The following is a 17,704-nucleotide window of genomic DNA, read 5'->3' as shown; positions in this document are numbered from 1 at the left end:
TCAGGGGAGGCAGATGCAAAGTTTCCATTTATTTGGACTAAAAATGACATGGACCAAACCTCGGGGTCCCAGATGAAAATTACCCTAATATTAATTAAGTTTTAAACATATTTACAACAACTATAAATCTTTCACTAATCTTGAAATCACTTGTTCTCTTTTCATTTGCTAGGCTCCAAATATAGATTCCTGAACCCAATTTCAAGATGGTCCATGAAGCCAATTCCAATTAAAATTATTTTATTTTATTTTTGTAGTTGTCTATTTACCGTTGCCCGTCTTCCTTACTGACTTTTGACTCCTTTTTTTACCATTGGATCCCTAAATATTGAGGGTTTTCCTAACTCTCGCCCCTTTTTTTTCAACTTGGTTTCTTTGTTTGCTAGTCCATTAGGTGTTGCCTATGTTGCTAGAGGCAAAGAAGGAGAAAGATAGGTGAAGAGTAGAGAGGAGAGAGAATAAAATAAAGATGAGGGTCAATTTGGCATTATAAAAGAGTAAAATTGGTATTTCATCTATTTGTATAGTGATCACGGTAAAACATATTGGTTAATTTCGCCGGAAAATCTCGGAAAAAATCTCCAAAACTTTGACGAAATACTTGAACTTCCAGCAGCTTCGTAGGTTCGACAACTAGAGAATGAGAGAAGAACCTCTAATCGTCAGAAGGAGTTGCAAATAATAGGAGATGATTGGCCCAGTCTCTGGAAAATTTATTACTAGTTCATGACCTCCCTTTCGAATTCAAGGAAAGCTGAGGTTGCAATGTTCTCCACCAAACAAAAGCTTCAAATCTTGATCTGCCTGCTTTAAAATCCCCGGTCGCTTCGCCCTCTTCTTCTCCAATTCTCCCTTTCTTTGTCATCTATCTCTATGTTTTACTTTTTCAACTCTACCTCTCCGGCTATGATTGATGGGTTCTTTTAGCCATCTCAGCCTCTGCCTTTGTTGCCAGCAATATGTTCGAACTCCACTTGAAATGTCGGCAACAAATCGGCGCAATTTGTAGGTTCTGCCATTTTGCCAAGAGGCGAACCGGTTGAATTTCACCGAGATGTCACACATGTAGTGATAATATTATCATTTAGCTTTAATCTTTATGAGTAACGGATGCCTGTAATTGAATTTTCTCAGGGATAGTAAATATAATTGATTACAATTCTAGGGCCTATATGTAATTTGTGCTAAATATAAACCATATTGCAGTTGAACCAAACAACCGGAGTCAAACCGATTAACACCCTTCAAGATTATCCGGTTCACCCAAGAAAGGGCACGCGCTGCCCTTTCCACGTACCACGTGCCTTCCTGCCAGTTTAACCAGAGTTCTAGAGCAATCGATTAAACGAAAAAAAAAAAAAATTTAATAATTTCAATAAATATATATGACTCCTGAACTCCTGAGGAGTCTTGAGGAACAAATTAAGACGTTTCCGGTTTATGAGTTTTATGGGACTCAGAATTCAGAAGTCGATACCTTTCTCTCTCACTCTTCATCTCTCATTCTCCATTTTCGTGTGAATCAAGCTAAGTTTCTGCAAATTCTGCCTTCAATGGCGAGAGCTAATCGAGACGCAATCGAGACATTTATGAACATTACCGGTGCATCCGAGGAGGTGGCGTTGCAGAGACTGGAGGTTAGTCGTTCTGACCGAATTTCGAGTTATGCTATTATTTTCTTGTTGAACTGTCTAGGGTTTCGGCCTTAGTTAATGAATTTATTGTTCCATTAGCTTGGGGTTGTCTGATTATGTTTGCTTTTTTTCTTGAGTTTTTGTTAATTTTTTCTTTAATCTTCTGTTTATTTTCCTTCTTATTCTTGATGTGGTGGTGGAAAAGTTATGATTTTCGTTACCTTTTTCAATTGCTGCTTTATCTTGCGTAATACGTTATTGATTACTCCCACCGATTGAGGAATCTTTAGGGTTTAGGTGATTTCTAATGGATCCGATGACTTCTTGAACGCTGTAAACGCTTCTTTCCCGTAATTAGGAAGCCGCATTGGGTGAGAAACTGCTTAGTTGTTTCGGTTATTTGCTTTTTATACATATTATATATTATAGATTCTAGATTGTCTTTGTCTTGTAAATGTTTCATACAAATTGTCTTGCGCTTGCTGACTGCTACAAGACTCCTGGTAGTTGACTCTCTCAATTTTTTCTATATTAATTTTGATCTCTTAAATCTTAATAGCTGTAGTCAAGTGTAGAAACTCAATAGGTGTAGTTGGTTTTGAAAATTCTTCTGCACGAGAGGGAAAGTAAGTTAACGAATGATTCTGCATTGCTGCCAGTCCTTTAGCTTTTATAAAATGGGTGATTCATATCACGTTAATCCTGAAGCAGTCATTCGCTGATTCGTTAGGAAATTATGGGATCAAGTAGCTGCTGTATTTTCCTCCTCAAATCTTGCTTTATCTTTTATTTACTTACTGAACAGTAAGTAACATTATGGTGCACAACCTTGGGACATTTTTTCTCTTTTGAATTTGAATTTAGGTGCCATCGAGGCATTTTTACCACTAATTTTCTCTTCTTTTTAATTGCTGATGGACCAGTACTGCAAGCTTCAACATAACAATTCCTTCATTGAACAACTTTGATCATGTTCAACAGTCAAAATTTCTGGGAACTGCTCATCTATTCAATGAAGCAAGGACATCCCCAACCCCCCACCCTAAAAAAAAGAAAAAAGAAGAAGAAGAAGAAGATGGCAGAGACTGATTATTGGGTGGCCGGTGGTCCATTAGTTCGACTAATAATATGCTTAATTAGCAGTTTGCCATGGAAGATCGTATACACCTTTTGGAACTTCTGCATGGTGTCAAGTTTTAGAATCAGCACCACCCTTCACTACAGGAACCACTAAGCTGTTGATGCTCGTTTGCAATGTTACCATTAGTTAAAAGGAGATTCTGACAAGCATTTTCATTTACAATTTGCAAGCAAGAATCAGTCATGTGGTATGATCCTTGGAGTGAAATGTGTATTTTTCCTCATATAATTTGTTGATGCCATTACTACTTGTTCCATATTCAAGTTTCAAGTAGTGGGTTACACTTGAAGCTTCAGCTACCTAATAGGGTACAAGTGGATTTTTGTTTCATTGATTTTACTCTGAAGATAAGATAGTCACTTAAAAGGATATGAGTTTATGTTCTTTGACTTGAGAATTCATGTTGTCCATGCGAATGATTAATGTATCTGGTACTACAAAACTTGAGTCATAGTTCCCTAGTCTACTATTTTCTCCGGATGGTTGGTTGTATGGTGCTTTTCATGTATCATTCTTCTTCTGTTCTGTATGTGAAGTATTGGAGTCTCAGAAACCCTACCATGGTCTGTTGTTCTTTACTCATTTATTTAGCGTGCAAGCAAACTAAACGGAATTTTATCAGGTCCATTATTGACAAAGAAATGGATTATCCATTTCCCTATTATGAAGTACACATGTCCATTAGTCACATCCAAAGGTTCAAATTAGATTAGAATAAAAAATTTTATGTCTTCTAAATCTTAATTCAACCTTTGGATGTGACTAATGGGCATGTATGTGTCCTTCATCCAGAGGGAAATGGATGGTCCATTTCTTTGTCAAGTCCAAATAGACTTGATAAAATTCCTGAACTAAACTATCCTTTTAAGACGTTCATTTGCAGGTTTTGGTCTTACCGAGCATGATTATTTGCATGTTACTAGTGTTGCTATTTTCAAGTTTCTGTTGGAATTTCTTGCTTGTTTCCTTTTCGATCTATTTCACCGCTTCTTTATGTTGACAGTTGCTATCTGAAACCTTCTTTGTCACGTCCTCTTATGAGACCCATGTAGTTGCTCTAATATCCAGTGCTTGTGGTCTCTTCTGATTGGTAAATAGGATCATGACGGTGATCTCAATGAAGCTGTGAATGCACATTTTAGTGCAGGAGACAGAAACATGTATGTGACAGTTGATCTTTAATATTTCTTACCAAATTTTTGTTTACACCATGAATGTATCAGTCATCATTTGAAGATATTCCTGCTTGATAATTGTGTGTTAATGATGTCCAGAACACAACGTGCTCCTGTTGCAGCATCTGAAAATGATTTCATGGAAATAGATGATCCAATGGGACTTGAAAACAGGGAGCCACCTTTCTCATTTCTATCCTCGGGTAGAAACTTAAATCCGTTCTCAATTCTTGACCCCAATTTCCGTAGAAGCTTTTTTGAAGGCAGGGGTGCTCCAGAGTTCTCTAGCCACGTACCATTTGTTTCACATCCAAGAGAGGTTCGGGAGATCCCAATAGAGGTCAAGGATTCAGATGATCATCCTGGTCATTCTGGACCTACTCCTACCATCGAAGATGTCACTGGTACCGCATCTGAACATGGTCCTGAAATTCATGGACGTGTAATTATTGATGATGAAGAGGATGAAGTTACTCCGATTGATCCCCCTCCACATACAGCAAGTCAGCTTGAAAGAGAAGCTACCTTTTCTGGTAACAGTCTTCATCAGGCACGTGTTGCAAGTGCTCCTGATTTGGACAGTGACTGGAATAATGATATAGAGGAAGAAATGGTCCGAGCTGCCATTGAAGCTTCAAAGCGAGAGGTTGAAGAGGGATATCCAAATCGGCAAACTGGTGTTACTAATGTATGTAGAGTAGTTATAACAACTGGGTATGACTTATACAATTTGATATATGTCAAATTACATACGTTGACTGATTTTCATCTTAATGCAGGACTCATCAAGTCCTGGAATACAACAAAGACAATCTCCATTGGCAGATACTGATCTTGCACAAGCAGTTTCATTGTCACTGAGGGTATCTAGTGTTTCCATTTTGGAAAATTTGTTTTCTACATTTTGGTCATTTGTAATTGGAAATGAATTCAGACTGCAGAGCTGGAGAAGGCACGTCGTGAGCAGGGTGAGTCAACTGGAACAGGTCAACAACATGCTGTTAGCCAGTCTGATGTAGGAGGGTTGGGAAGATCACCATCAGGAAATGAAAGGTGGATACTTCATGTCACTGTTCCAACTGTGCTATATATGTAGTTTCTAATCTTTCACTCGGGTGAACATTGCTGCTTGTGAATACATCTAGGCTTGTTTGTGGGAATGGTGGTTGTTTCATCCTTCTTCCTGATTTTTGGTTTTCTCTTTTCCTGGTGGAGGCAAGGATTTGTTTCATTGGGCAAGGAAACTCCAAGTCAATTTAAGCTGGAGCCAGGAAATTCATCTTTTCAGGATGAAGCTGAGGATGTAGACGAGCAACCATTAGTGAGGCACAGATCTAGACGTGCTTCTTTTAGATCTACAGGGTCAGCAATAGATGAAGGGGAAATGATCGACAGCCCCCCGTCAAGTCCTCGACCTCATGATGTTAGTACTGATCGGGAAAGCAATAGGGAAAATTTTCCTTCTGATGAAGTAGGGCTACCGTGACATACACATTTCCTTTGTGGTCTGCAACATAGTAATGTGACTAGTATAGTGATATATGTTTTAGATTTTCTGATTATTTACATTCTTGTTGTGATGAAGTGGGGAGGAATATCTTCAGAGGAACATGATGAAGCAGTTATGCTTGAAGCTGCACTTTTTGGTGGAGTTCATGAAGGGGCTGCATATCGCTTTGATGTGGGTTCCTTCCCTCTTCGAACACCACGTCCTCCTTCTCCTACTCTAGCAGCTCAGCGGCTATTGAGAGAGCAGCAGGTTTGTCCTTTCTTTTTGTGGCCATGTTCTATGATATTATTATTTTTCAAACCATTGATGATGGTCTAATTTTTGTAGGATGATGAGTATCTTGCTTCACTACAAGCTGATCGAGAAAAAGAATTGAAGGCCATGGAGGAAGCCGAAGCTCGTCGCTTAGAAGAGGAAGCTGCTAGAGAAGCTGCCCTTGAAGAAAAGAGACGCAAGGAAGAAGAAGCTCACATGAAGTTGCTGGAAGAAGAGGTAATGCCAATTAAGCTCGTGCATTAGCAGTGTTACTCAGTGTTTAGAGATTTATTTTTTTTAAAAAAGGTTCATGTTTTTATCAACCTCTTTAAAGTAGAGTTGCTGCCAAATACTTGAGTGGAATTTTTCGTGCTAAAATTTCACTTGATACTGGTCAATGTTTCTTCTATCTTTAGTTCCCCCCCCCCCTAGTTGGATATGCCCTAGGTTCTTGCATGCATCTCTCTGCTGAATGAGACAAAATTCATTCTCATTATAAGGGGGTATGTTTCAAATTCCTCATTGTGTCATGCTGTGGGTTCATTCCTATTATAACTCTAGGTGTTTTGGAAACAAAAGGTTTCAAATTGAACATTTCAGGTGATCAGCGACATTCATTTATTTTGTCTGTGTGTTTTGAAATAATTACTTTCCGAGACAAAGTTAAAAGTAATATGTTAATGCTTGCAGTTTCCTTGGCAACTTTGTTAATTGTTTTTAAGGATTCATGCTCGTTGACTCTTAAAGGTGTTTTCTATTCGATGACAGGGTTTTTAAATGACTTGAGGGTTAGGAATTTAGATCGCTCACACAAAAAGAGAATTACTAGGACTAGAAAAAACAAAACCAGGCCTAGGAGAGCTTTATTTATTTTTCCTTCTACAACAACAACAACAACAATAAGCCTTGTCCCAACTAAATGTGGTCGGCTATATGGATTCTTGCCTTCCAATTGGTTCTGTTTGAGGCCATGTTATATACAAGGCTTAAGCTATGCATATTCTTTCTCACCACTTCTCTTATGATTATCTTAGGTCTACCCCTAGTTCTTCTAGTTCTTCAATATGGATTATATCACTTCTCCGTACAGGGGCATTTATAAGTCTCCATTGAATGTGGCCGTGCCACCTCAAATGACTTTCTCGAAGCTTATTTTTTTCCTTCTAAAAGCCAGAATTACAGTGACCAGCAATTTAGAAAAAACAAAATCAGACCTAGGAGAGATTTTTCCTTTTAAAGGGAAAATGGGAAGGACTAATCTTGCTACTAAGTTGGTCTAGCATTCAATTTGTGTATGGGAACAAGAATCTAAGTTTGAAGCTCTATCAGAGGTGATTTTCTCTTCTAATGATAGGGTTTCTAAATCACCTAAGCATTAGGCATTTAGATGTCTCTTAGAAAATAAGAAACTAAAAGGGACTTAAAAAAAAATCAGACATGAATTTTATTTTATTAAATTTTTTTTTTGGGGGGAAACCCTGAAGGCTTAATCTGGCTACTAAGCTGGTCTAGTGCTCAATTTACGTATGGGAAGTAGGGAACAAGATATCTAAAGTTGAGGCTCATTATGAAGTTTCCTGGTGGAACTATGCAACTGCAAACCAGCAACAGGACAAAAATGAATTCAGGAAATTTTGAAATTCAAAGGGGTAAATATTTATTCAGAAGTTGTATTTGGTTCAGAAGGTGAAGTGTACTTTCTGAACAGCATTGGAGATCCAAATCTGGAGAAGTGTCACTTGATTCAGAAATAGTAGACAGAGGATGTGTTACTGAGGTGGGCTGTTGGCAAATACTCTTTTCTTCTTTTTTTTCGTAGACTAATACCTCCTGCTGCTTGTTCTTCTATATCTGCCTGCCCCCCCCCCCGCGCGCGGCTTCTGGTGGGTCTCAAGAACGTTTCACATCGTTGGGGTCACATCATAGAGAAAAGGAAGAACATATTACCCATCCCGATTAGGCGATAAAATGGTGACCAGGTAGCAATAAGGCGACAAAATCGGTTGGGTCAAAATTTTTCAATATGACTACTTTTAAGATGATAAATTTCTATTATAAGCTAAACAAACATTCAAGAATCACATTCATCTAAGAAGAAACGAGCATTTAAGAATCATAATTATGATAGATTATTAAAAAAAGAACACAAGCATAAGTTCATCTCATCAAGTATCATAATATATGACTATAAACTATATCAGTTTATAAGTATGAAAATGAAAGTAGTAATTTTACATGTTTACTTACCTCTATGATAGTGTGATGTCAAGTAAGTGCCTTATCCATTTAATGGTTCATTGATTCCCGATTCTGAAATGATTAACAATTGAGTTTGTATACGGCTTTGTGGAATAAAATTCGATTTTAAAAAAAAATAAGAAAAAAATATTATTATATACAAAATGTCAAAAAGGCAACTGTTTTGGCATCCAGGCAGCAATAAGGTGTACAAGGCAACAAAGTGGTAGCAAATACGTGAAAAAATGGCAAAAAAACTGCATGTTAACAAAGCGGTTCAAAACAAGGCAGTTGAAAAACCGCATTGCCACCTAGGCAGACGCTTTGACAATCAAATTCTGGAAATTCCCATCTCTGGTTCTTCCTGAGAAACCCTAAAATTTCTACAATCCAAACCAGCTGTAAGAATTTTCTACAAGTTTGATTTATTTCCCCTTGTCCTCTTAACAGAACAATTTGAATTGGGTTGATATCTGACCAGTGAAAACTGTACATTTCCCCATGATTCTGGTTTTTGAAACCTTGAGACCAATCCAAACTCTAATTTGTTGTTTCTTCAAATTCAGCCATTATCCATGATCAGTGAAGCACCATACCTTTCCTGTTAGACTTCCGTACATCAGATGGCCTAACTCTCCAATCAAAACCTAGGTTCTGCTAAACCCTAACCCTAGGTTTGATCTAAAACCATTTCTTGACATAATCGAGCTTGTCAGAATGTCAGTACTTCATGGATCCAGGCTGTTGGCTCACAGTTGGATCCTAATTGAGCTTGTCTTGATTCATGTCCTTACAAATAGAGTCTTCACATGATGGTCTCTTCCTTGGATGCTTCTTACACTCCAGGGTGAGAAGGCAAGTAGAGAAGATAGAAGAAAAGGATGACTATTGTTTGGAGAGGTTAATTGGTACCTGCCCTCTATATTCAGATGTCATTAGGAAAAAGAAAATTACATAAATGCTCCCTTACCGTTAAGATGCAGGTGTTCCCAATCTGTTTAACTATCTTGTATTATGCCGTCACAACATGTACTTCTGATACTCTTGAACCTTTTTGTCCCGACTCCTGAGTTTTAATACTCAGTATGGTTCTTTGTTCAATCTCTTTTTGTGTTTCTCTCTCCTTTCTTGCTATTATGTCGTAAATTCCAGGTTTGTTTGAGCTGATACCTTGCAGCTCAAATACCGAGAATGTTCTCCTGTGATTTCTGTTGGATTGAGTTCAGATTTTTTTTCTCAAGAGAATGTGATCTGGATGCTAGGGTTGACCTCAACTTCTTGTTCTTGAGTTCGAATCTGATGGTGTTTGAAAGTTCAAACCTCCAAATTCAAGTTAGGTTCTTCACTGGCTACTAGTGCTTGTTTAATTGAAGTTTTTGCTTCTTTCTAGTGGGTGCATCTATGGGGCTGGTAGTAGTAACCCTTGTTAAGTTTCAGTTTTGATTTGCATGTTCTTGAAGGAATTTTCTGAAACAGATGCATTGTTGAGGAGTTTGGAGTTGAAGATGAAGTTGATTTGAGAATTTATGAGGAATGTTCACAACAGGTCAGCTTATGCTGACTAAATACAGAACCTTGATCTTTGATCAGCTCTAGATGAGATCATACTTGATACGTAGCCTAAGCTGTACATGTCTTTGTTTACCATGCTCCTAAGGTCATTTCAGATCTGCTCTAGGCTCTGTTAGGTACTTGTGTCTGAATTAGGTCACTATTGAACATGGCCATTCCATCGTAAATGATTTTCTCATAGGCTCATAGCTTATTGTGTGTCAAGGCTACTCCAAAACTCGCTTTAGTATGATCTTTCCCCTTTTTTCCATCTGTTTAGCTGCTCATCCATCTCAGCAACCTCATCAACCCAAAGTATGTGTATATCTTCTTAACTGCTCAAACCATAGCTCTCGAGGGGAATCTTGCCCTTCAGAAAAAGCAAGATTTGGCTCGAGATTTGGTATTTATCCCGGAGCCAACCGAGTGAAACTTCGAGGCCCATCTCAAGGGGTTTTAAGGGTCAGGTTGGGCTTAAAGTTGGTATTTAGCCTATTCCAGGCTTTATGAATGTTCTTGCGGCCTTAAATATGTGAGAAAACAACCTTAAATAAGGAGTTCTAACTTGACCTTATGTTTGAGACTGGAATGTTGTAGGAATGCAAGGTTATAAAAACATGAGATGTAAAACCATTAGGATTTTTACCCCCAAAAAAAAATCATTAGGGCATATAAAGTGAATAGCAAGTGATAAGATACATCAAACAACTAGAATACCAATAGATCTCCATACATATGAGTACAATAGAACATTAGATTCTCGACTCTCAAGAATACAATAATACAACCATTATAAGTTCAATATAAATCATATGTCCATAACAAAAGAAGGTGAGATACAAATGAATCAATGCCCAGCTCCAGCACCTGCCTCACTACCACAACCACTTCCTCTACTGACGGCTCTACGTCGCCCAACCAACTCAATGAGGTGGTCTAGGATATCATCCCTATAGTTTCCAGCCAAGTTTTCCTTGAACCTCAATTTGCCTCTAACAAACAAAGACTGTGCCATAGAAGTTACAACTGATGGTCTGTTGTTGTGGATTAGAGCAAGATTTAGAACATATATTAAATCTACACTCTAATGACCTACTCTAGATTATAGTGTTTGAAAACATCAAACTTTGGGGGGAAATTTTACTTTGGTTGAGGAACTCCTTCAAATGGGCTTGTTTGATCATCTTTTCTTGATATAGATGTGCTAAACCTTGATGCATGTCAAGATTTGGCAACAATCTGGCAAAAATTCAAGTTTGTATGCAGTCGACAAGTTGGGAGGCAAGGGGGAGGCAAGCTTGATATTTGGGTTTTAAAGGGGGGAGGGTTGGACTTGGACCAAGATCTCGGGTCAAATAGAGATCTAGACTCGACGAAGATCTTGGTCGAGATATCATACTTTTTGAGACTCGACCTTGGTCTCTTCTTTACAAAGCAAAATGGCGAGATCTCGCGAGACCTCATACCATAAATACATCACAGCCGGTCATTTGTTTAAATTACATAAATGTCCTTTTGTAGGTTCTATTCATATACCTTTATTTTGCTGAAATAGCAGATTTGTCTTCTCTTCTTAGTTCTATATTGGTTAACCTTTTAATAGTCTCTCACTTTGTTCCAACTTCCAAGTCTTTTTTTCCCTTCCCCTAATAAGTTACCTAATAGGTTAAAGGTTGGATTAACCGTTTGAGTCCATTTTTGAGTCTTGTATACAACATCATTGGCAGTTCTTTTGGTTTTTTTTTTTTGGGTTGGGGGGGGGGGGGGAGTGGGTTCGTGGTGTCTAGATTGATGGAATTAGAAGAGCTAGGGAAGACAGAGCTTATTGGAAGGGAAGAATCCACGTAGCCGACCCCATTTAGTTGGGATAAGGCTTCTTGTTGTTTTCTCTCTCTCTCTGTCTCTTCCTCTTTCTCTCTCTCGTTTTTTTTTTTGGGGGGGGGGGGTTGGTTGCGGCCACATGGGGTTTGAAAGTAGATTTGATTAATGAAAAAAGTTTTTGCTGCTATCCTCTTCCCATTGAAGACTCTTACCTTGTGTTAGGTTAAGGCTTGTGGGCTTAATGTTTGATCAAACTGACACCATTCAGTGGGAACCCAGGTGGTTCATTGGTTGCTTAGTGATTGATCCAATCGTCACCTTGCAGTGTGAAGACCAAATGATCTGTTCAAGTCCTTTTTGTTCTCTGTTGGTGATCTACCTTCAAGTCCTGGTTTGAAGGATTGCCAACCTCACTGATTTGTTCAGCTTGTCTTCATCTTCCAATGTTTGAAGCAACCAAACCCTAGTATTCTTCCTCTTAACCCCATAAATAACCCAAACCCAGGTTCCACTCCATTATTTGGTATTTTCCCACGCATATACTACCCATTCCAACCCAATCCCAAGTTTGGATCCATTACTTCCCTGTAGTAGTTAACTTGATCCAACTCTTTCCTCTTTCAAACCACTCGAAACCTGGATCCATCTCACTCTACCTTTCACAGAATTAAACCATATTTTTGCAGCTTTAACCGACCATCAGAATTATTTACAAATATGGCTGATTACTCCCTATCATATTGTCAAGGCATTGGCTAGGTGTCAAGTGGATTTTGGTTAGTCTAAGCAGTGGTCACCTTATTGAACTGAATACCTTGGCCCTTATTAATGCCTAATGTCATTTAAATAGTTGTTCTTTTTATTTGTTATTGTGTATATTTAAGTTGTTAATATGCTAATGTATCCCTATTAATTTCCAATAAAATTAGTTCACAAATAAAATTCCAAAAGGTTTCTAATTTCCTAATTTTGGTTTGTTTTGATATCTAAAAATGTCTTCGTTCAAGGCAATTTTAGCTGCATCTGCACTCATGGTTCAAGAACTCGAATTCGAGACTGAACTCGCAAGATCTCAGTGAGTTGGTATATTTACCTGTGCCAACTCAATATGCCATCCCCTTTTTTCTGTTGTTGTTGGGGGTGGGGTTTGTTTTTGTTTGAGGGGGGATGGCAGCTGGGGTTGAATTTGGTATGTAGCCTATTTAGCAGTTTAGACACAATGGCACCATCAGACTTATGAAAAAAGAAGAAGCCTGAATTAGAATTAGTTTCAGAATCAGACTATAGGTGGGAATCAGACCATAGGTTGCTACCAGTATAAAAAGTTAAAACGTAATTATTCTTAGAAAGTAATCAAATCATACATATCATGTAACACAACTTCAATAAAGAATAGAAGTGTTCAAATTACTATAAATTATTTATACATACAAGTACTGAGTATGTCATTTTGCAGTCATAGATCATGATCTCGATCTTGATGCACAACTTGATTCTTGAAAAAGTGAGTTGGGGTATCCTTTTTCCCTTAAAATCAAAGCCGAATTTTAGTAGGAAGCGTAAAACTGCAGTAAAATTCTGAGATATATCAAGATAGAGTGTCTCTTTCGATGCAAATTGGATTTAAGCAATCTTGGGTTTGACTAGAGCATCGGTTTCAATACAAATTAGATTTAAGCAATCTTGGGTTTGTAGAAAAAGCTGGTTTTGTTCTCTATCTAATATAATTTCTCATGTAAAAATAGTCGGTCAAACTTAGTAGAGAAAGACATTCTCTAAATTGAGAATGCTTTTGTTTCTTGTATATCTAAGATCGTATTTTCTAAGAATGGTATGAACCAGATGTTAGACAACGTATATCATCATAATGACTGATTCCAGGAATAGTTCTGACTTCAATTTTAATTGTTTAAACTTCCAATTGTTTGCTTGTTCAGGTCTGATGTCTTCTAGTTCCATGTAGATTTTTGATGACTTGATGTGACTCGATATTGATTTTGAATGATTTGATGTAGCTTAATGTGAGTTTTTATGATAAAGGATATGTATGTATGACATAGTAAATAATGTTAAGGAAACAGTCATACTGAAAAACAAGGCAACCAGCTCAGACACCCTAAAAATATTGCTTTTATCCAGACGCCCATAGAAACTTATTTGTAAACATAATTTGTATCACAGTAACCCTGAAATATATGCTTAAGTTACAACGTTCACCATGTAGTATTTTCTTTTAGGTCATCGTTTAATATTTGTTATTTCAAGCCCTTTTGTATCATGTTACATTACCATAATACCTTTAAACCATTCAAAATAATGGTATTCTCATCTTCTCTTTCCTAGACTCATTCCAACTTAGTGCACTAGGAACCGAAAGTCAAGCCTTAGGGTTAAATTTTACCATTAAATGCTCACTCAATGAAACAGAGGGAACAACATCAATTCATGCTGAAAGATGATTTGAAATCTAAACAATAGTCCCCAGATAGCACAAAGTTGCAGACTAAATTCACAGAATTGTAACCGTGATCCATCTCCCACAGCCCATTGATGGCAACAACAGATTGGTGAAAGAGAGTGGAAGACAGAACACTTCCTCTCTCTCTTGCTCTCCCCACTCTTCTCTGGAGGGAATACAGTGTGAAAAGGAAATAATTCTATTGCAGTACTACATTCATGGTGATCATAGGTTTAAAATCCTCCCCCCCCCCCCCCCCCCCACACACACACACAAATTCAATGGAAGCCATTGATGAGCAAGGAATGTGTATCAAAGAATCTGAAGTTCATTCTTATCAGTTGCTTCCAATGAAGGAAATATCTGGAAAATCTTTTGTTTTTTGATTGAGTTACAGAATCAAATTCGAATCTGGCATGGAGCACCGTTGTGTTTTTGGAAGAAGAGAAGATGAAAAATAAAAAAAAAATTATAAAAAAAAGGAAAAATAAAGTGAATTGATCTTCGTGGTATAGGCTTAATAGTTCTAATGGTTGCTGGGGATGCCTGATATATTTAAATTCCCATGGGGGGTGTCGGAATACAAGCAGTGTTTTTGAGGCGTCAGTAGTTTGCCATAAAAAATAACAATCTGTTGCACTGTCACTTAAATACTTTGGCACCTCTTTTGGATTGCTTTGGCACTTTAGGTGTGCTACCCATGTCTTCCTAACAAAACGATTCTACTTTGGTTGAATTCTGATCAGCCATACCCTTGAATTCCTACTCCTCCCTCTTCCCAAAACCTAAAATGCAAATCCCTAACCTTGAATCACTGCAACTTCAAATCAGATTATTTTCCACCATTTAACAAGATTTTCACTGTTTAGACTTTCCTTCGTCACCTTGACCTAACTATACCATTAAGCCCTAACCATAACCAAAGCCTAATGCTAACTTGACCTAAAATACCTATTTATTACCTATACATACCTGCCGTTTCATGGTAGATCCTAGATTTTGGCTTCTAGTTGATCTGCTACTACATCGTTAATCCATGATCTACCAAAACTTGCTGAATCCACTGAAATACCACTCAGAAATGCTAAGCAGAACACAGTAGCAACTTCATTCAAGAATCAGTCTGTAGGACTTGCGGCTCCTTGAGCATTTATTGAAATGGGTAAAGTTATCTGATACTTTGCCTAGGGCTGGAGTTCAATTTAGACAGGGAGTGCATTCATTGTTTGTGGCTTCATGCTTTATGATTGACTAGGTCCCTCATGTATGGCAGGAATTTGAAAGACAATTAGCTGCAAAAGAAGCTTCTCTTCCTCATGAACCTGCTTCAGATGATGAGAATGCTGTAACTCTTCTTGTCCGAATGCCAGATGGTAGTCGCCGTGGCCGTCGGTTTCTCAAGTCAGACAAGCTCCAGGTATAACTGATGGAGATTTTAGTCTTTCGTGCTCATGCTGAAGTTATTCTTTATTCTTTGGTTATGGCTTGATCTAACGTCTGCTCTGTTTTGCTTTCACAGTCACTCTTTGACTTTATTGATGTGGGTAGGGGTGTTAAACCTGGTGCTTACAAATTGGTAACTTTTCCATGCTCATGTCTACTTGATTTCTGGTAGTTCTATGCCTGTGTTTGCAGTCTAGTAAATAAACTTGTGAATGTAGCCTCCTGTGCCTATGTGGTACTCTTTGTATTGGTGCAGGATGGGAAGTTCAATTCAACAATTGGAAATCGACTCTATACTAGCAGTTCTAAATTTGCCGTTGAAGGATTTTATTTTTTATTATTTTAAATTTATCTTTTTCCCATTACACCGAGCATCTAACACACGATGAGAGTACAGACAGAGGGATAACGAAGAGACCTGTGAGCAGCAGTAATTTCATCCTAGTTCTTTACTCAATTAAGGCTTTTGTGTGTATGTTGATGTACGACATTTGGCATCTATTATACTTGGGATACTTGGGAGGAACGTGGGGCTACCTTCAGTGTTCTTTTGGGGTGGATTTCATGATGCTGTACTTTGACATAGGGTGGTGCCGTGGTGGTGAATGATGATCCTTTTGAAAAAGGGATGGAACCAATGGGAACCTGCTCTACTTCAGTCATGTTGGCCAATCAGACTGTGGTACCGAATGATTTTTGTGATGTATCCGTAACCAAAACATAGAGGAGGAAAAATCATCCTACTGAGGGTTCCCTAAAACTGTCTTGTTTGTCTTTGTACTTTTTATTTATAAATAGATCTGAGCGAGTCGTTCCAGTACTCTGATTTGTCTTTCCACTCTGATTTGAAGACCTTGTGTGTCTTAAATGATGCAATGGAAAATAAATATAACTGGAAGAGTCGTTCCAGTACTCTGATTTGTCTCTCCACTGTGATTTGAAGATCTCTTGTGTCTTGATGATGTAATGGTATGCGCAAGTAGTAGCTTCTTTGTCATTTTATGTTAAAAAAGCATTAAGAATGCTGATTTGTGATAACTGATGGGTACCAAGATTCTTGGTTGTTTTCAAGCAGATTGGTTTTTGCTGGTTCTTTGCATAATGTTTTCTTGGGTAAATGCTGGCTCTTTGCATCATGAGTATTGAAAATTGGAATGATGGAGCTTATGATGATCCCTGAACCAGTTTCTGTCATTGCGTTTCTTCTTATTGAATGTTCCAAGAATCGCAAGAAACTATACATGGAAGATGACTTAACACTGTTTTCTCATTTCGTGCTGTACAGGTGAGACCATATCCTCGACAAGCTTTCAGTGATGGCGAGAGTCAGTTGACTCTGGGAGAACTAGGTCTGACGAGCAAGCAAGAAGCCTTATTTATTGAGTTGATTTAGGAAATGTCATTACTTGGTGTGATGGGTTGGCAAGAAAGAGAAATTTTTAACTAGCTCTTTGAAACATGCATGACCCGTTGGAATGCTGTAGAAATATCAGAAAACTGCTGGAAAATATTAAACTTGTTCCAGACACTCAGGTTATTCTGGTTTCTGAGCATGATAATCGTTACAATTGATTGTGTTTGATTGGTTCATGGATTTGTATATGCACAGAAAATATTTTTTGTTATTTGAAACTTAATATTGCTTTGATCGATTTGTATATGCATGGAAAATGTCTATTTCACCATTTCATACGAACCCTAATGTTGCTTTAAGCGAGGAACTGGATCTTGGGTGACTGCTGCCAGGGTAGCTCACTACCTCCTCTTGTTGATGCTGTGTCGTCCTTGTTTGTTCCCCTGAGAATCCCCAGTTTTGGAAGCCCAAAACTCAGCGAAAGCGGCAACGACGTGCTGAACTATCTCGTCTGGATTCCAAGACTGCCTCCTTAGTCCTTACCACTCTTGTCATTGCGAGCTCTCCAAAGGGTCCACACCATGAAACTGCACACAGGCTCTTCATCTTCACTGCTTCTTTTCTTGCTCAGGGAATAAAATGTTATTGGATAAGAATTGATTGGAATTAAATGTTATTGGATAAGAATTGATTGAGGTAATCCACAGAAACAATATCGATTTTTACGGTTCGAGGCAATTCTTATTTCCTTAGTAAGTTAAATCATTGCAAACCGTTTGTTTGTAGAAGAGAAAGAAATGAGTGAGGAGAATAAGAAAGAAAAATTTTTGTAGGAAAGTTGAAATTTAGATTGATGTTTGGAATTTGAATTCATCCATTGAAACATTTTTCCACTTAATGTATAAAAAGTGAATATTTTTCCTATTTTTCCTAAATGGATTTCAAATGTCCTACTATTTTATAAAACGAATTATATGACAAGAAAAAAAATGAGGACAAGATGAATTTAATTCTCAATATTTATTCATTACGTATTTATAGTGGAAGTAGTATTTTCTATGATATAGAAATATCAGAGTTTACAAAGAAATATAATGTATGATTTTTGCATAAAATAAGATGAT

The 17,704-nt window shown here is 37.7% G+C and overlaps 1 protein-coding gene across 1 annotated transcript; it reads left to right on the top strand.

The window, feature by feature from the left end:
- Positions 1–1,385: 1,385 nt before the first annotated feature.
- On the top strand, positions 1,386–17,311 carry LOC149002783 (plant UBX domain-containing protein 8-like). The gene is made up of 11 exons (XM_089136385.1): positions 1,386–1,637; positions 3,874–3,935; positions 4,050–4,638; positions 4,730–4,813; positions 4,885–5,003; positions 5,166–5,421; positions 5,536–5,709; positions 5,788–5,952; positions 15,057–15,200; positions 15,303–15,359; positions 16,512–17,311. Exons 1-11 carry the CDS (start codon positions 1,386–1,388, stop codon positions 16,617–16,619), a joined length of 2,010 nt encoding a protein of 669 aa, XP_088992511.1. The 3' UTR covers positions 16,620–17,311.
- The last annotated feature ends 393 nt before the right edge of the window (positions 17,312–17,704 follow it).

The sequence above is a fragment of the Hakea prostrata genome, chromosome 10 (assembly GCF_041222555.1).
Source record: "Hakea prostrata isolate BN-2017 chromosome 10, UWA_Hpros_2, whole genome shotgun sequence".
Lineage (NCBI taxonomy): Eukaryota > Viridiplantae > Streptophyta > Magnoliopsida > Proteales > Proteaceae > Hakea > Hakea prostrata.
This window is presented reverse-complemented; position numbering and strand designations above follow the sequence as displayed.